The sequence below is a fragment of the Miniopterus natalensis genome, chromosome 7 (genome assembly GCF_054644295.1).
Source record: "Miniopterus natalensis isolate mMinNat1 chromosome 7, mMinNat1.hap1, whole genome shotgun sequence".
In the NCBI taxonomy this organism is placed as follows: Eukaryota; Metazoa; Chordata; class Mammalia; order Chiroptera; family Miniopteridae; genus Miniopterus; species Miniopterus natalensis.
Genome location: NC_142087.1, coordinates 3,264,458 through 3,284,510, shown reverse-complemented (window position 1 = coordinate 3,284,510; position 20,053 = coordinate 3,264,458). Strand labels below are relative to the sequence as shown.

The 20,053-nt window shown below is 48.7% G+C and overlaps 1 protein-coding gene across 1 annotated transcript in view; it reads right to left on the bottom strand.

The window, feature by feature from the left end:
- The window catches only part of PREX1 (phosphatidylinositol-3,4,5-trisphosphate dependent Rac exchange factor 1), a 158,030-nt gene extending 140,615 nt beyond the window's left edge, over positions 1 to 17,415 (bottom strand). Inside the window, exon 1 of the mRNA XM_016197354.2 lies at positions 17,203 to 17,415. Coding sequence (XP_016052840.2) covers positions 17,203 to 17,415 — 213 coding nt within the window. The remainder of the gene's footprint in view (positions 1 to 17,202) is intronic.
- Positions 17,416 to 20,053: the final 2,638 nt, after the last annotated feature.

The window sequence follows — 20,053 nt, the reverse complement described above, 5'->3', positions numbered from 1 at the left end:
GAATGGCCAGATTCTGGGTACTTGTTGAAGGTGGAGGCAATTGGATTTCCTGATAGCTTGGATGAGAATATAAGAGGAAGGGGCAGAGTCAAGATGGCTCTGAGCAAGCAGAAGGACGGAGGGGCCGTTAACCAGACAGAAGGGAGCAAGAGAGGGAAAAGCTGGAGAAGATGGAGCGTCTGCGATGCCCACTAGACACCCAAGGAGAGATGCCCAGTCATCATCTGGTCACAGACACCTGGAGGTCAGGGCAAAGGTCAGTGCAGAAAATATAAATTTGGGGAGTGTCGGCAAAGGAATGGCATTTAAAGTGATTGAACACGGAGTGGTGATAAAATGAGGGAGGGAGAGAGAAGAAATTGCCCCCATCTCCCTGTCACAGGGCTCCCATTGCCGCCAGCCTCCTGGACTATGTGCTGGGGAAAGGGGTGAGAAGGAGACAGAGCAATTCAGCGCCTTCTTCTGGAATGCTTGCTGCACACAGAGGAGTTCCCCATCTACCATCTCCCCACCCCCTTCCCAGCTCCACTGTCACCCAGCTGAGAAACTGAGGCTCAGAGGGGGACACGGCTGACTCAAGGTGATCTGAAGACCAACTTAGCTGGCTGAGCTGCTCAAACCAGGCCCCGGGCTGTGGACACGACACACTGCTGCCAAACACAGCTTTGCATGAGCAGAAACAAAGAGAACCCCCTCTCCACCCCACCTGCCATGGCTGCCAGCACAGAGGACGTGACAGTGGGACAAAGACCTGACACATGAGGAGGGGGCTGAGAAAGCGTCTTGGCCGAGGCATCCTAGTGACCGGCAGACTGGCATCAAGCTGGGGAGCCAGCAGAGGCAGCCAGCACCAAACTTAGGACTGGGTCTCCTGAGTCTCCCCCTCTTCAACTTGCAGGCCGGCTCAGAACCTAAAACTCCACCTCCCTCCCCCAGGGATAAGGCATCCTGCTCCCACCTTGGTTTCGACACCTCTCCAAGCCTCAATTTCCTTGTCTGTATGACGGGCGGCAAATACAGAAACATCTGTGATTTGTTTTGTCATAGCAGCTAATCTGTGTTGAGCTCTTACAATGTATGTGCGAGACACTGACTTAGCCCAGGGGTTTCAACCAGATAATTGTTACAGGGCTGCCCTCGGCACTAAAGGATGTTTAGCAACATCTCTGGCTTCTACCCATTAGATGCCTGTAGCATCCTTCCTCCCCAGTTACAACCACCAAAAATGTCTGCAGATAGCCCTGGCCAGGTAGCTCAGTTGGTTGGAGTGTCAACCTGCACATAGGTTACGGTTCGATCCCTGGTCAGACACATATGGGAGGAACCGAAGGATGTATCTCTCACATCAACGTTTCTGTCTCTCTCTCTTTCTCTCCCCCTCTCTCCCTCTCTCTCTAAAATCTGTAAGAACCTATCCTCAGGTGAGAATTTTTAAAAAATGTCTGCAGATAGTGCCAAAATCCCCTGGGGGGCAAAAACTGCCCTCAAATGAACTGCTCTAGGCGCAGTTCTACACCAATCAGGACATCAGCTCCATGAGGGCAAAGGTCTTTGTCCCTTTGTGAAATCTGGGCCCCAAATTTAAATTAAGGTGCCTGGTTTCAGAATCTTGCTCAACCAGCCCACTATCCTGATTCTCAAAGGACTGTGGGAGGGTTTATATGACCCAATATTATATACAGGTCTGCCACACAGTGGGTGAGAAGCCAGTAAGAGTCTTTTATTTAAAGTTCATCTTAACTTGAAATATAGTATGTTAATTATAACTAATGAAATAATTTAGAAAAATATAAAGATAAATATCGCTCTCTACACCCCTCTCCATTCTCAGCCTAAGGCCACCGATGTTAAATTAATACCCTGGTGTGCATCGCACAGTGCCTTTCTCAACATTCATAAAACCTACCAAGAGAGTCTTTTTGTTGTTATTTTTCTACGAAATTGGGATCACACCTTACATTTGACTTGTAACTTAACCTTTCTTGCTTAACAGTGTAGCACACGCAGCCTTTCCCATCAAGAGATGAGATCAACTTCATTCCTTTAAATAGCTGCCTGATGGCCCAGCATGTGAATGAACAACAATCTTAGACTTTTCTCTGTTAATGAATTAAATACCCATGTGGTTTCCTTTTTTTTTTTTTCTTTTTCTTTTTTTTTCTTTTTGGCTGAACCGAGCTGGAATAAACATCTTTGTAACTTACATCTTTACATACTTCTTTTTCTTGGTTCTACAGAAGAAATTCCCAAAGGAACTGAATCAAAGGGTACTGTGGTTTTTTATTTTTAAATTGCCAGACTATTTTTCCCAAAAGACAGCAGTCATTAACACTCCCACCAGCAACATATGAAACTGCCTGCTTCCCATCAGCTATGCCAGCACTGGGTATTATCACTTTTTGTGTGTGTGTGAGGTAGTGTAATGCTATGGAAGGTCATGTTGACTGATGTGGCTACCCAGCAGAAATGTGGCTCTACATTCTCATTCCACAGAACCAATTCAAGAGCATCCTGCACCCAGATGAGGATAGAAGGTTGTGAGGGAGCAGGCTGAACATCTATGGGGTCCTGAGAAACCTTCCTCCGAAGCCCCTCCCCATCCTCACAAGCTGACTCCTGAGCCTGCACCATCCTCATTTCTGAAATGGATTTCACACCCAGACATAACAAAGTTGCCTTTGTCACCAGAAAAGAGGGAGCGACTGTTGCCAGAACATTCTGGGTTCTGTTCATTCAAATCTCCATGTGTAGGGAGCAGGAGGGGAGGGGGGGAAACAGGATGCTTCCCACTCTGGGGCTGACCGCAGGGGTAGACGCCTTGGGAAGAGCTGGAGCAGCCCCAAACTCCCTGTCATTCACTCACTGGTTCATTCCACAAATATTTGCTGAGCACTTACAATGTACCAGGCACTCCAGGAAGCATGTTACATTTATCACCTCATGCAATTCATTCCCACAGCCCCATAAGAGAGGTAAGTAACATCATTAACCCCATTTTGCAGATGAGAAAACTGAGGGCTCAATGGGATCAAACCAAAACCCAAGGCCACATGGCTAATACACAGAAGCACTAAAAAGGTGCAATTAATGAACTTCTAACCACCTGCACCACATCCCAGACCCCAGCTGCCATGTTGTTCCCCAAAGGCCACCAGGGCAGCCTCCTCCCTCTGTCTCCACCCTGGCCCCCCTACAATCCATTCTCCACTGGCAGCTAGAAGGATCCCGCAGAAACTAAGTCAGATTGTCCCTCCTCTGCTCAAAAGCTCCAAGGGTAACCATCTAACTCAGACTCAAATGCAGAGTCCTAATGATGGTCTACAGGCCCTGCACAATCTTCCCACCAGCCTCCCCACCCCTGCTGTTACTTCCCTGACTTCACCTCAGAATCATCTAGAAAGAGCAGAGCCCAGATTCAAATTCAGGCTGTGTGGCATGAAAGAAAACAAAACTCACACAACACAGCGAAGTCTTCAATAAGAGAGAAGGATGCTGTATGACTCTGGGCAGGTTACTGAACCTTTCTGAGCCTCTGTTTCCTCATCTATAAAATAGGCAACGTAGAAATGCCTTCCCCATCAGGTTCCTGGAAGGCTACATTGCTTGGGACATGTTCACTGAGCACAGAACCTCACACATGTGGACACTGGTGTTACTAGATCTGTGGAAAGAGCTGAAATTATCAGAGATGGCCCCTGAGAAGGCAGGATATGAGCAAAGCTTTGAAGGCAGGAACTGGAAAAGCTGTGAGGCAATGCAGTAGGCCAGGTGACAAGGGGGTTCTCCTGGGACCCCAGACTTGGACAAAGTCAAAGGCTTCCAGTCTGGGATGGAGGTACCAACACAGAGAGGAGATGCTCCCACTTGGCTCCCCACCCTTCTTCTAGTCCCAGCACCCTGGGATCTTCCTTTCAGAAACCACTGCCATATGGCCCACTGGGCCCCTCCGTCAGGCCTGGCCAGGTAGGGTCTCAGTGACTAGTTCAGGAACGAGAGCATGACCTAAGGCAGCCAATCAGAGCTCATTCCAGGACAACAGAACAGACCCTTCCTTAACATGAACAAGCAATTCCCATCTTTGCTGAAGCACTTTGGGCTGGATTTCCTGTCACCTGCAACCAAAGACTCCTGACAATCAGCTCTTGCTAACCTCATCAGCAACAGCAGTGCTAGTGTTGTTGTTATTATTATTTTTAAACCTTCCATATTTGAGAGAAAGCAGGAGACAGGTCTCCGCTAGGCTGCACAAGCACAGGAAGACACCAGGCCTGACCATGATGGTCTTGGAGTCCTGCAGTCCAAAAAAGGCCCCAGACCAAACTGAGGACTATCTCACACCATTGTAGGAACCCACTGCTTCCTCTCTGGGGTCTGCACCCCAGGGTCTACCAAAAGAGCATAAGCACAGAACAAGATTCAGGAAATACAACAGGCAAACGTGGGAACCTCCAGTTCTATAGCTGATGTTGGAAAAAGAAAAGACAGTGATTGCCCACAGGCCACAGGAAGTGGAATTTGGGGTAACAAATCACCCTTTCTAAGGGAGAACCACCTCCTCCTCCTCCACCCATCTCAGAGAATTGTAGGACCACCCACATACTGAAACACACATCTCAAACTCAAATGCCTGCCAGTCCAGGCAGGTAAAGGGGTAGGGGAACTAGATGGGTGTCCTTTGTAATAAAGTCATATCCTTTTCAAAGAAAAGCACTTTTTTGCTTATTAAACACAATTTTTCTTATTAAACATCTTTTTCCCAAAGAGCAACCTTCCACCTCTACTTTTCCTAAGACGGGTCACTGTTGGTCTGGCTTTCAGTTTTCTATTTGAAGAACCCTTGTCCACTGTCACCTAACTCTACTACTTTAAAAAAAAAAAAAAAGGCAGGATGAGCACAATGATAAATGACAATCAACATTTGGTTTCAATGTCAGGGATAATAGGGAAGGGTGAGGACTGTGGCAAACTAAAGATTGCAGACCTTGTATAAAAAAGGCAGCCACAATTCAGCTTCAGCCATGTATTTACCTGTAGGAATGCAAGCTTGATGTGGATAAATCTTTGGGTTATTTAAGAAGGCAGAAATGTAGACTTTTGTATGAAATTTCTTTTATATGAATTTCAAATTTTTCAACGTTGACAATAAAAAATTTTGAAAACACTGTACAGGCCTTGACGAAACCTACTTATGGGCCTGAGCTGCTGGCCTGAGGACCCCAGTTTGGAACCCATGGTGCTATGGTCTCATGGACCATGAATAATAGTAACACACACACAAACACACACACAAACACATACACACACACACACACCACTTATGGTCACTGAAATCAAAGAATCTGGCAACAACATTTCCCAGAGGCACATGAATCCTCTGGGCCACAGGATTCCTCGGACTCATCTGGACATGACTTAAATCCTCTATCTGTCCTCCAAGGCATCTTAGCTATTGGATAAAAGCAGGACATCATGTGACAGGAGTCAGAAACCCTACAACCAAGTTCCATCTCAGTCACAAACTCACTTGGTAAGCCTCATCCAAGTCACCAATGGCTCAGAGCCTCTGTTTCCCCTTCTGGATGAATAGGTGAGATGATGTCTTAGTCTCTTGCAGTTCTGACAACCTGATTCTAGGATTCCAGTTGGTAATGATTAATTTTGATTAGTAAAGACCAAAAAGTCCGAAGCCAAGATCTTTTCAGCCCTCAGTTACAAAATCAATTAAAAAACTGGCAACTTGAACACAAATGTACATGGTCTGTAATTTTGCAAAACTGAAAACCATATAAATGCCCAATATAAGAGGAATAGTTAAATAATTATTATTATTATAAATAATACATATGGAGCATTTACTATGTGCCAAGTATTGTTCTGAGAGCTTTATAGATCTGAATTCATCCAATTCCCCCATCAATCTAAGAGGTAGGCACTCATTTTTGGAAATGAGGAAACTGAGGCACACACAGATAAAGCAGCTTGCCCACAATCACACAGTCAATAAGAAGCCAGGATTCAACCTGGACCAAGGGAGCCAGAGCCCCCACATTCTGTTATGAAGCCATCAGGGGTTTGGTGATGAAAGGGGCTTGTAGTAACATGAGGAAGGTCACAGAAGGGACAAGAGAAGCAAGAAATACTATCATGCGCAGTGTGATCACACCTAGGCTAAGACAAAATGTGCACCGAAAGGTGAAACGGCGGTTTGGAAGGGTGAGATCATTTTACTCATCTTTATTTTCCAAATGTCCTACAATGAACACAGTGACAGCAAACACAGCTAGTGCATGGCAGGCGTCCCTAGGAGCCAGCGCCATGCCCAGTACTTACTTCACTCCACCTGAACAAGGGGCCTCCTAGAGAGCAGAAGCGCACGCGCGCGCACACACACACCCGGGGCCAGGCGCACCGGTGTGCACTCGATAAAATGTATGGAAGACAAGAACAAGCCTGTGGGGTGGGAACAGAGATTTCCCCATTTATAACTAAGGAAACTGAGGCCTAAGAGTCAATTGCGCAAGGTCATGGAGCTGGTAAGTGGTGGCCTGGGACAAGCATTGTCAAGCCACATCTTAGGGGAGAGTTTCCACCAGCAGCACCAGGGTAAAAATTACAGATGGTCAAAATCACTAAAGAGACAGGCAACTAAATATGATGTGTGATCCAGGATTGGACTCTGCACTGGGATGGGAATGGGGGTGGTGGGAAAGGGCATAAAGGACATTTTGGGAGAAATAGACTGTGGATATAGACTGTGGATTGTATAATTTAGTATCAATGTTAAATTTCCTGATTTTGTGTATTGTACTGTGGTCATGTAAGAGAATATCCATGGTCTTAGGAGATATATGCTGAATTATTTAGGGACCTCATGTCTACAATTTCTCTCAAGTGAATCAAAGTAATAAAAATAATAGTGTGTGTGTGTGTGTGTGTGTGTGTGTGTAGGGGAGATGGGGAGAAGGCAAGTAGTAGGGGTGATAAAGCAAACGTAGCCAGTGATTCTGAGTGCAGAGCACACAGGGGTGCTCTATATTCATGAAATGCCAAAACCAAAAGTTACCCAAAAATTAACTTTAAAAATGTATTGAATTGCCCATAAATACAGTATACTGGGGTTTTGTGTCTAGACGCCTATATGTACGTGGACTGTATGACGCATAGAGCCGGGAACATGCGCAAAACATTTTCCCCTACTTGGTTCCATAAGAGAGCGCCTGTAGCTGAACGGGGAAAAGGAAATGCGCTTTGACACACACTCCCCCACTGTATTTATGACCTTTGTGATGAAGGGCAAATAAATCTTAAAAACCACCCAATCAACAGCCTGGCCGGCCAAAAGCTAGTGGCTGGGACCACACAGAGCTCCCTATGCCCTCTCTGTGTGGTAAAGGCAAGTGGCCAAGGTGGCCAGTCTGCAGCCGCTCCCCACACTGGGGTCCACGCTCCCCAAAATCAAGGTCACTCATTAAGAAAGTGACAGGAGAGTCTCTCACAGCGTGCGCTCCTTTCACTCACTCATCCTTTGACCAATACTAACAGAACACCCAGAATGTGTTAGGTGCTGGGGATTTGTCAGTGAATCCAGCAGACCAGGGTCCTGACCTCATGTGACTTACAGTCTAATGGAGGAGACAGACACTAAATAAGTAAACGGGATAATTTCAGAGAGTGACAAGTACTAAGAAGAACAGGCGTGGTGATGTAAGAATGTGACTAGAAGACTCTCTGAGGAAGTAACACTCAAAGATAGGGAGGGGCACCTGATGCAAAGCACAAAAGCACAGTTAAAGGTGTTGTGGGCAAGAGGAACAGCAAATGAAAAGGCTCAGAGGCTGGAACCAGCCTAGTACCATTCAAGGACAAAAAGAAAGCATGATTAGCACTGGGACAGATGAAGTTGGTGTGGTGAGCAGATGAGGAAGTAAGGTACAGAAAAGGAAAGCTCCTTGCCCAGGGCCACACAGCCCCTGAGGGGTAGACACTGTGGGCCAGACTTTGGGCGCTTGAGCATGACACCACACTGCAGAAAATTCTCCTGCGCCGAATTCCCTCAGCCCACACTCACTCACACGCCTTTGGCTATGTTAGAAAACATCAGACTATCACAGTCTCAGGTCCCCAAAAGTCTGCACAAAAATGCTTAGCAGTTATATAAATCAAGATAATCGCATTTCATAAGAAAACATAAACATGTATATAGAAGAGAAAAAACTTTTTTTCATTCAACGAGTATTTAATGAGCACCTACTATGTGCCAGGCGTTGTTCTTGGTGCCACAGAGACAATGTGAATATAAAACAACGCAAGGAAAAGGAGCTAGGAAGTGGGGAGCTGGGGGTGAGGCACAATTTTGAATGGTGGGGGAGGGGTCAGAGAAGACTTGTCAAAAACAGGACATTTGAGCAAAGGTCTGAAGGAGGGAGCCATGGGGATACTGGAAGAAGAACATTCCAGAAAGAGCAAGCAGGAAGACTGTGAGGCAGGAGCACGTTTGATGCATTTGAAAAAGGGCAAAGGTGGCTGAGAGGGAGTGAGGGAAGGAGTAAGAGCAAGAGGAGATGACAGAATTAGATAGGAGGGCCGACTGCACAACTCTGTGAATACACTCAAACCTCTGGATCACACACTGAGACAGCCAGGCTTATGGTGTGTACATCATATCTCAACTAAAAACTATCATATGAGAAAAAAGAATAATAAAGGAGACCGGTGAAGCAATGGAGGCAGACCTTCTAAGACCTTGTAGGTCATTCTAAGGAAGGGCTTTGCTTTTACTCAGGGAGGTGGGAGCCACGGGAGGGCTTTGAGCAGGGCAGTGCAATGAGCTGCCTTAAGCGTTAGCTGGATCCCTCTGGCTGTGTATGCAGACCAGAATGTGGGAGGTAAGGGGACAGCAGAGGAGGTTACTGGAATAGCCCTGGCCATTTCCCAACCGTGTGCCCATAGTCAAGCCACTTGACTTCTCTGTGCCAGTTTTCTTCACCTGTGAAGTAGGTCTGAAAAAGACAGTCACAGGATAGAGGTGAGAGCTAATATCGTGTGAAGTGTTGTTATAATGGCTATGAGTGGAGGGTGGAGTCGAGGGTGCCATCAAACAGTTTTTAATCATGCAAATTAGTTTCCTGAACTGAAAACAAGGGGTGCCTTCCTCCTTCACAGGAAGCAGGGACCCACATCAACGGCCCTTCCAACCAGGGGCCACCAGCACAACCTGTCCATGCCAGGCCACAAACAGGGGCCCAAATTCCTCTCCAGGTGTGGTCAGCTCAGATACAGTATTCACAGGGAGGCTAAGACTCAGACAGGGGACAGAGATGGCCCTGGGTCACACAGCAGCTTGGCAGCAAACCAGGAGTAGTGTGGTCCTCCCTCCTGGATGGATGTCCAGGCTGTAGGCAGGAGGTGGCTACTAGGCCCTTGGGAAGGCCACTGTGTAGTCCTGATTTTTAGATCATCAATTAGATCATGCTACACCCATGCTGAAAACCCTCCAGGGGCTCCTCACCCCACTAATAAAACCCAAACTACCCATCAGGCATATGAGACCCATGCCAACCTCATCTCTCCCTACCTCAGGGCCCTTGCACATGCTATTCCATCTACCTGAACACACTTCTCTCAACTCTTTCCATAGCTGGCTCATTCTCTACCTCAGGACTCAGATAAGATGCTGCCTCCTGAGAGAGGCCTTCCTTGGCCACTCCACCTCAATAGATGCCTCCACTCCTATATTCGACATGTCTCCATTTTACTTCCTTCTTGGTAAATCTATTCCCCTACTGTGTGGACTTGAGCAAATTACTCAACCTCTCTGGGCCTTAGTTTCCCCATCTGCAAAACAGGTACAATGATGATACCCATTTTTACCTCAGAGGGCTGTTGCAAGGGCTCAAAGAGATAATCCACACAAAGCACTTAGCACAGTACCTGGCACAAGTAGGGCCTCAGTGGACTGTGTTATTATTACACCTCCTGTCACATTCTCAAGTGATCTCTTTGTAATATCTGAATATTCCATGGGGGTAGGGACTTTGTCTATCTTGTCCTAGCCACATGCCAGGACCTAGCCCAGTACATATTTAATGTCCATTTATTGAATGAATAAGTTAATTCGTGAATGAAAAGTATTAACTGCCCACACCCTGCTCTGACCCTGACCTTGCTTCCTCCTGAGAGCAGCTCCTTACAAAAGCCACCCACCCTCCCCTGCAAGGCAGAAAGTACAAGACTCCAGATCCTGGTGGCCAATGCCACCTGCTTCCACCAGCCTTCATGGCCCTAGTTCTGCCAGCCTGAAATAGCCTCGCCTCCCCTGGCCCACAATCAAGGGATCTTCTGTCAGTTCCACCCTGGGGAAGGAACCAGGAGGGTAAACACAGATTGAGTGTCTGACCGCAAGACAAAAGAAGGGTGGGCAGATCTCCTTCTGGTCCTCAAGGAGCCAAGAAAATAAACTTAAAAATCCACATAGGGCTGGGAGGCTAGAGGGCTTCCCTTCTTCCTGGGGGCTTCCTCTCGGAGAACAGGTACTGGGGTGAAACTGACCTTGGCTCTGCGCTCAGCTGTGCCGTGCACATGGATGACTGCACTCACTCCTCGCAGCAACCCTGTGAGGGCTACAATCATCTCCATTGTACAGATGGAGAAACTAGGGCTAAGAGAGGCAAAAGGACTTGCCCAAGGTCACACAGGGGCAGGTATTCGAACTCAGGCCACGAACCATGTTCTTAGCCATGAACCCAAGACTCATTACTGAGTGAAACAAACAAACTGTATCATGCTAATTATGTAAACATGTAAATATATTTGGTTGTCCTAACTGGAGGAAGGGGGTGCTATTGGTATCTAGTGGGTAGAGGCCACAGATGCTCTTAAACATCCTACAATGCATAGGACAGCCTGCCACAACAAAGAATGATCCCAACCCAGCAGGTCAATAGTGCTGAGGGTTGAAACATGGAAGGACTAAGCCCAGGCCAGCTGCTAAGGTGAAAACACAAATCCCCAGAGAAGGATATGGGCCACCCAAGCCCTCTCCCCAGAACTTTCGGGATGGAACCCTGAACAGCTGCAGGGCTACCACCCTTGACCAGAGTTCACTTCTCTCTGGGAAACACAACTTCTTCAGTGGGTCACTCTGGGGGGGGTCCCACCTGCAAAACAAGGAGACTCAGCTCCCCTGGCTTGCTCTCAAGGTATCTCCTAAACTCTGAAGCTAGAATCAGCTCTGACCTCACCCTGTGTCTGGGGAACAAGGCCTGTGGGACACAGCATGTCAATTTGAGGATCAGCCCATCCTGATCACCCACCTCCAGTCAGGGTTCCAGCCAGAAAGCCTGTGTCTGTTGAAAAAAGGGAGAAAAATCACAAAAATCTGAAAGGTAAGCTCTGAAGCCTGGAGTGGTCTGCTTCAAAGACTTAACTCTTGCAAAAGCTTTAAGAGAGGGGCTGTGAAGCAATGAGGATGTGGGTTCCTTGATCTGAGGGAGTAGCCCCATTTCAACAGGTCTTCCACTCACTGAATTGATAAAGGGGACACTCTGTAAGAAACGGATGCCCTGGACCCTCCAAAAGCCAGGAACACCAACCCCATACATCTCTTAAAGTAACAGATAAATGGTTACCGAGGGCAAACACCAGGGTAACAGTGAATGGGTATCCAGTATGCTCATTTGAAGAAAACTCATTTAAATGCATGAGTTTTAGTATCTCCACTGGGTCATCCTTAAGGACAAGAATCACACTGGCCCTGTTGATGGCTCTATTTTCCTGGCCTAGAACACTGTCTGGAACATACAGCAGGTGCTCCTTAAATACCAGCACACTGAGAAAAACAACCTAATTTCTTTATGTTTTTAACTTTTCATAGCTCCGTTTGCTATACACAAAAAAGAGGCCCATCTAACTCTTGCTGACACAGGGTTTTATCATCTAAAGATTTTCACTGACGTTCAGCCCAATACAAAGTGGACTGGTCCAGGCTTTCCAGTATCCTAAAGCTCAGATAATATGGACCTTTTGGCTTAATTCTTGCCCACCTGGGCAGTCCAAAGGTCTCACAAAGGCACTAATCTTGGACATAAACACAGCATCAGATCTGGGCTGTGGTAAAGAATGTGGGCTATGCAGCCAGACTACCTGGGTTCAAATCCCAGCTCTGTCAGGCAGTGTGATCTTGGGAAACTGACCTAGCCTCTTTGTGCCTTCATTTCCTCTTTAAGATGGGAAGCACAACAACATCTGGAAATTCTGAGTTGATGCACAGAGACTACTTTACACAGGGCTTGCAAACATTTAGCACTATATAAGTGTTAGCAAATTATTATTACTATTGCTGTTGCATTAACCTAATAGTCATGCTGAAAATGCAGTTCTTTCTGCTGGAGTTTTGTAAAAACTGCATTCACATGCATATACATAATTTTCTATGAAAAGGGCATAACAAACAGGATTTCTTAGTGCATTTTTTCCCTTTTTTATCTTCCTGCTTGCTTTTCTCCCCAAGATACACATCTGTCCAGCCTTTTCTCCAAACTCCAGTAATGTTTTACATACAATGTCCATGTGTGTATTACGATTATTGTTTATTTTCCCAAAGTGGGACTGTATTATACACACTTTTTTGCATCCTACTTTTTGCAAAACAACCTCACGAGAATCCCCCAAGTCACTGGGTAGGTCATTCGTTTCAGTGACTGCAGAATGAAAAATGTGCCCCCCAACCCCCATTCTCCAGCACTGCTCCCTAGTGTCAGACTAGGAGCACGGAACATTAAAAAAAAAAAATAGTGACAACACAAAACCACAGTTTCTTGTTTTGGCAAGCAGAGCTCCAATGAGAAGAAAAGCTTTGGGCTCCCACCCCCAAAAAGCAGAACCACAGAAAGTATTCTGGAAGCTTTCTGTTCACACCCTTGATCCTCAGGGACCCTGGCCCAGCCCAGCCAATGGGGCAGACTCTGGGTGCCTGAGAGTGACAGGTCTCTGTCCTCAGCCAAGGGGAACCCTTCAGAAGGCTGCTGACCAACTCCCATCCACCCAGTCTCCCCTTCTCATCCCACACTGCCCAGCTGGCACACCCATCACAGGGTCTATTGGCACCTGCCCCTGAGGTCTCCCTTCTTGCAGGAAGGGACCCCAAACCAATCCAACCAAGTACCAGGTGGGCCCAAGGCTCGCTCAGAATCCTCTTTAAGGGGCAAGACTTTGAGCCCCAAACCAACAACCTCATTTGCCCTCCCTATTGTTGCACATCCGAAAAAAAAGCCCACCACAGCTTTCTGAACACCTACTGTGTGCCTGGCATAGTTCAAGAGCTTTAACCTAAGGTTCATTCAAGGTTTACAACACTCCTATGATGCACGTACTATGCCCATTGTACAGATGAAGAAACTAAGGCAAGCACAGGTGGTGACCTCCTCAGTCGGTGAGATAAAGCCAGGATTTGAACACCAGCAACCCGGCTCCAGAGCCCCACACTCAACCCTCATGCCATGAACAGACACAGAGCACAGAGAAGGAACCCGGCAGCCTGACATCTCCAGTCTTCTACAGTTCTGTAGAAAAGGAGTTACAGAGGGGAAGTAGCTGGAAGAAGCAGAAGCTGAGGGCCGGGGTCACACAGACCTGGGTTCGAATTCCAGTTTTGCCACCTTAATAAATCATATATCAAACCCTTTATAAGCCAGTGGCAGCTAAGTGGCTAGGGACATGAGTTCTGGGGTTGGCAGCCTGGGATCAAATGCCGGCAATGCTGCCTACATGACCCACGGAAGCTCACTTAAACTATCTCTGCCTCGGCTTCCTCCTCTGGGGATCACAACAGCACTCCCTTCCCAGAGATTTTGGGAAGTTCAAATGACTTGACACATGCCAAGCACTTAGAACAGTAAATGATGAATCAGTGTCGGCACCTATGCAGCGATGACTATCATTGTTATTATCGTTATCAATACTGACCAAGAGCACACGGGGAGCACTCAACACAGCTGGCACTTCCAAATTCTGAGATCCAATGTCCAGGGCAATTTCTCTCAAAACCCCTGTGCTGTCTCCAGAGAGATCCAGCATCTCTACCGGAGAGCTGTCCTTGCCTTTCCATGACTCAAATAAACACACACAAAAGAGGACAACAAAGTAGTCAGTCCCCTTGGAGATGGAGAAGGGGATGCAATCCAGTTCCTAAAGGAAGTGGGAAAAGATGGGGAGATTCTGGAGGAAACACAGTCCCAGGCCCGGAACCCAACAAAACCACTGGTTCCTGTGGCCAGAGTTTACTTGGTCAAAACGAAATTCACTCAGAGTCCCGGTCCTCCTTTCTGTGCTGACACGGATCTCACTTTCTCCAGGCAGCCCTCCCTGATGACCCCTGTTCTCTGGATGCTGGAATCCTATAACCATAATCACCTGCATTGTTTAACTATCATGTAACATAATAATTAATGATAACTAACACTTATATACCTTACTGCCTGCCAGGCACTGTTCTAAGTGCTTTATATATATTTATATAACTCATCCTCTTAAAAACCCTATTAAGATAAGATCTATTATCATCCCCCATTTACAGATGAGAAAAGTGAGGCTCAGAAAGGTTAAGCCACTTGCCTAAGGTCACAGAGCCCCAGGACTTGACCCCAAGTGGTCTAGCTCCAGAGCCCAGCCTTGTACTTGGATTTTTGTAAATCCCCATTTTGCCACCCTCCTTGAGACTGTCCTTTCCCTGAGGGCAGGGAGCTAAACCTGGCTCTTCTGCACCTCCCACAATACTCAATCTACACAAAGGCTTCATTTCTACTGACAATGGAAGATTAAAACCAGGGACACACAGAGGCCAGGGCAGCCCTTCAAGGCCTGTCTCTGACACATGGAATTAAAAGCAGGGAAGGATTACTGAGCATTCTTCCATTCTCCTGAGCCAGGAGGCTGGGGGAAAAAAATCCCTTAGCAAGTATAAAAGCTGGGAGGAGAGAGTGGGAAGACAGAAGAGAATCACAACCTGCAGGCTGCCAGCCTCGCTGCTGCGTGGAAAGCCTTGGTAATTAGCTGTTCCTGAAGCTCTGAGCTCTGGGTTTTCTAAACGAAAAGGCCTTGGGTTGTTTAGGGGCTGTTTCTGATGGAGCAAAACGAGAGAGGGCTCCTGCAGCTCACAAACAAGGTATGGCTGGTCAGGTTACACAATCAGTCCATTTCTGACACCAGCTTGGTGACACCCAAAAGGACAAGGCAGAAAGGAAGCCTGCATTCCCTTCCCCTCATTTTATAGGTGGGGAAACTGAGGCCAGGACAGGTGACATGACTGGTCCAAGATATCAAAGTTGGAACAGCTCATCTCAGAATTGACAGGTCAATCCAAAAAAAATTTTTTCGATGAATTCAGCAAATTAAAAGTGCCAAGGAGATCATGTGAAAGTAGAGAAATCTTTTTTCCCTCTATTTCTTTAATAATAAGAATGGTTGATTCCAATCAATTTCCATTATTCCAGCTTCCTCAGACTCTACATGTGGACAATGTAAAACCACAGTTAACCCACACGCATTCTATATCTGCACCATGCCATCTAGGGCAAGGGCTTTCTTTCCCATTAACAGAAAAATTGCTTTCCTCTCTCCCTTCCATACTGACGAGCAGGGAGCGGCTCAGAAGGAGAAGTGAGGAGTTCCCTAGAATTTGACATTGCTCAGAGATGGCAGGGCTGTCTACATTTTTAATTCAGAAACTGCCAGCCTCAAACTGAGCAGATTCTTTTTTTTAACTGTGAGAGAGGGAGAGATGGGGGGGAGGATGCTAACCCTGCCTTATTCTCACAGGCCTTTCTAGAAAGGTCCTTTAGCCAAATGGTTTTCAATGCCTCTGTACAACTTGCCCCCCTCTCCCCCCACCCCAAACACACACAACCTCTTTTCACAGAGAAAAGGGCTCTCTCCTCCCTGAGTTGGAAACTCGGACCTCACACAGCACAGCCTCAGCTACATCCCCAAGCTACTAGGGACCCCAGAGGATGCCAGTGTCTCCTCCCCCTCTTGCCCCTAGAGACTGGAAGCTGCAGAGCCTGGCTCTGAGGTCTCTAAAGAAAACACCACTGCCCCCACCAGCCCCCTTCCTGAACCAGGATTAAAAGACTTCCTAGAGCAGAGAAGGGAGTAAATGAGGTCCCAGCAGGAGGCAGGAAGATTAAAGCCCTGGAGTCTCCTAACTTCCAGAAAGGCTTGGCCCCGTCCCACCCCCTCCACCCGGTAGCCACTTTTCTCACTTCCTAGGAGAGCAAGGAAGCAGCCCCTTCCTCTCTTTCACAGAAAAAAAAAAAAGAAAAAAAAAAAAAAGAGTGGGAGGAGGAAATGCAGCCTAGGGTAGGCGTTTAAAGCCCCGGCTGGGCCTGCCCTGCTTCAAAACCCACTATGCCCAGCTAACATTTCTGGGCAAGTTACTCTGCCTCTCTGGAGCTAAACTCTCTCATCTAAAAATTAGGAGAAATGCTCGTCTCTACTTCATGGGCCACTTTGGAAGGTTAAACCTTCTAATGACACATGTAAGCCTGCCACATAGTAAGCGCTCAGTTATTTTACAGTCTGTCGCTGTGGTTTTGAAACTTAGAGATGGGGGGGCCGGTGGATTGCCAAGTCGTGAGTTCTAACCCCACTCTCCCCAAGCTCCAGGAAAAGCGTGTGCGTGGGGACCAGAAGCCCTGCTCTGGGGTTTTGTCGATGTCCGTCCGTCCTCCGGGCTTTGAGTTTTGTCCTACTCTGCTCAGCGTGGAGGGACGCCGGGCTCTAGCATTTCTAGGGTCTGTCCTGGCTGAGGAGTTGGTGGTGCACCAGGCGGTGAAGAAAGCCCCGGCGAAAAAAACACTGGAGAAAAGCTCCAGGCGCCTGGGTCCCAGAGCCCCTGCCTCACGGATGTAACTAATTTTAAAACTATTTGAAAGGCGGGGAGGGGAGAAGAAAAAGACAAAAGGACAGCGTGCCGGGGGAGAAACGAAGTGCAGGAGACCCCGGGTAGGGGCTGGACTGCAGGCCAGCCAGGGAGGCGACAGACCAGCTCAGGAGGAGCCAGGGTCTCCTCACTTCTCTGCGCGTCCCGCGGGGCGCCCCTGAGGCGACTCTCGCGACCCCCGGGATCCGCGGCCACAGGTTGTGCGGATCGCCCCGCTCTGAGGCCCCGGTGCTCTGCTGTCCCCGCGCTCCCTGGGAGACACTCACCGACTGCAAGAAGCGCAAGGTGCCCACGTAGTCCCTCTCGGTGCCCAAGATCTCGTTGAGGACACAGAGGCGGAGGCGCAGCTGGCGCTCCGACTCCCGGGCGGCCGCGCACGGACCGGAGCTGGGCGCAGCGGCGCCGGGGACCCGGGGATCCGGGTGGGCACCGTCCCCAGCCCCGTCGCCGCTGGGATCGCTGCCGCCGGGTACCTCCATTCTAGCGCGGCCGCGCGGCGCCGGCTCCTTCCCCCGCGCGCGGAGGTCGCGCCGAACGGCGACTCAGGCGTCCAAGCGCCCCATCCCGGACGGGGCGCGCCGGCTCAGCGGCGGGCCGGGTGCTTGGCGCGGCGGGCGGGACTGGGGGCGGGCTGCCCGGGCCGTGGGCGGAGGCAGCGCGAGGAGGCTGGACCAGGGACGGGAGGAGGCGGCCTTCGGGGCTCCCAGACGGCGGGCCCCCGCCACCCGCCCGCCCAGGGAGCGTCTGCCAAGTGCCACGCAGCGCTGAGCCGCAGAGACGCGCCGCGGCGCCTGGCGGCGACGTCGAAAGCTCTGCACGACCCGAGCGGGGCCGCCCGGGGCGCTCGGGCGGGAGGAATCCTGCCGGAGGGGCCCAGAGGAGCTCGGAGGCGAGCGCTCCAACTCCGCACCGGAACGCGTGGCGCCCCCACCCCCGCCGCGGGCTACGCCACTCCCACCCGACACGCGACCCTGCGCGCACAGGCACAGGCACACGCACGCAGGTCCGGTCCGGCGGTGGCGGCCGCTGCTGGGCTGAGTGAACAGCCGGCTGGACAGGCTCGCGGCGGAGCGGCTCGGTAGCAAGCCCGCCCCGACACGCGCGCCCCCGCCGGCCCGAGGAAGAAAGAGGGGCGGCCCCCTCCCGGGCTTTGTCGCCCCTGGGACACACAGCCCTTTGGGTGCTCTCGGGCGCTGCCACGACCTTGGGGAGAAAGACGCGCGATTCTCGCTCTCTCTTATTACTTTTCTCTTGCCCTTCCCTTATTCTTTCCTTCCATCCTTCTTTTTCTTTCTGAACTTTGCCCTCATGAGCTGAGCCTGTTTTTTCCACCTTTCCCAGAAGAGATTTTCTGCTCTCAGTTATTGATTAAGTGACAGCTGCTCTGCCTGAGTCCCCCTGTCTTCCATCCACCGCCGTGGATAAGGTTTTGGGAACCTGGCTTCTAGTCCAGGCTGCCCTGTGTGCCTCACAGGAAGGTAAGCTGCTCAGGTTCAAATCCCATCTCCCCTGCTTGCTAGCTGGGTGACCTTGGGCTGGTCTCCTTGCCTCAAGACCCTCAGTGTTCTCATCAATACAGTGGGAATAAAAATGGTACCTAGGGGTCCTTCACGGGGTTATGTGTTAATCCATAGGAAATTCTTGAAACAGTGCCCAGCACTTAGAACATTCTCTATAAATGTTTATTCTTAATTATTATTGCATGTATAAACAGCCCTCTTGGCCAGGCCCCATTCTCCAAACTGTCCACACAATCTCTATTCACTGTCCAGAGATTGTATTATCTCCTCAATGGATTAGCTGTTTCATATAATATCCCCCTGTAGACTATAATTACCCTTTAGGCAGGAACATTTTTGCTTATTTATTTTCTGTTCCAAACATCCAGGATTGTTTTCCCACTGACCTCTGGGTAAATACTGGAAGTCCCTAAATACACAGGATAAGAGTTGGGTAGTTTCTGCCCTTCAAGCTCCATTTCTTTGGGATCATGGACAAGAAGGCATTTGATCTGGGCCTTGGGTGAATGAAGTTCCCCTGGGCGGGGAGTAAAGGATGTGAGGTGGGTGAGCCTGCCAGGTTTGGGTAGTGGAGTCAATTATGTCCAAAAGGTGGCTGACTGCCAAGATTCTCAGAAAATTGTAGAGATCTGTGGAGTAGCTAGACTGTGTGAGCTTAGACTGATCACAACACCTCTCTGAGCCTCATCTTTAAATTAATCCTATCTACCACAGGGGAGTACATAGTGGGAGCATCTTGGCTATGGAATGCAGCTGGCTTGCATTTGTATCTCAGCTCCAAATCTATCTGTCTGGGTGACCTTGGCCAAGACACTTCACCTCTCTGAGCCTCAGTTGCCACATCTGTAAAATGGGAGCCTTCGTAAGAGAAAAAAAATGTATGTAAAGCAGAGTTTCTCAACCTCGGGACTGTTGATATTTGGGGTAATTCTTAGTTGTAGAGAGGCATCCTGTACAGCAGCATACTGTACCCACTAGAAACCAGTAGCACTCTCTTCCCAGCTGTGACAACCAAAAACTGTCTCCAGACATTGCCCAATGTCCCCTGAGGGACAGAATTGCCCCCAGTTGAGAACCACTGATACAAAATATCTGACAGATAACTGACACATAGTAGGTGCTCAATAAATGTTAGTCACCCTTCCCAGCTGTGACCATGGAAGATTTCCTTCACCTTCAGAGAAATTTGTTACACACACACCAAGATCTCATACTTCACCCAAGAATTGGCTCACACTGCCAAAAAGACCATACACACATTTCCACGTTTGTGGATGGAGCCTACCCTTGGCCCACCCCCAACCCTTCTATATTCTGTTCCTCAGAGCCCTCTGGAATATTTCTCCCCACCATCCCATCCCCAGTGAAAGATGATACAGCTTTTAATAAATTGCTTAAGCTCTCTCTGCCTCCTTTTCCTCATCTGTGAACTGAGGATAGTAATTGTACCGACGGCATAAGGTTGTTGCAAAGACTCCTGAGTCAATACACAGAAAGTGATTAAATAGTAAGTGCTCAATAAGTGACAACTTTTATTTATTCAACTCGTGGATTGAGTGCTGAATTCATTTGGCTGCAAGGAGGAGAAAAATGGGCT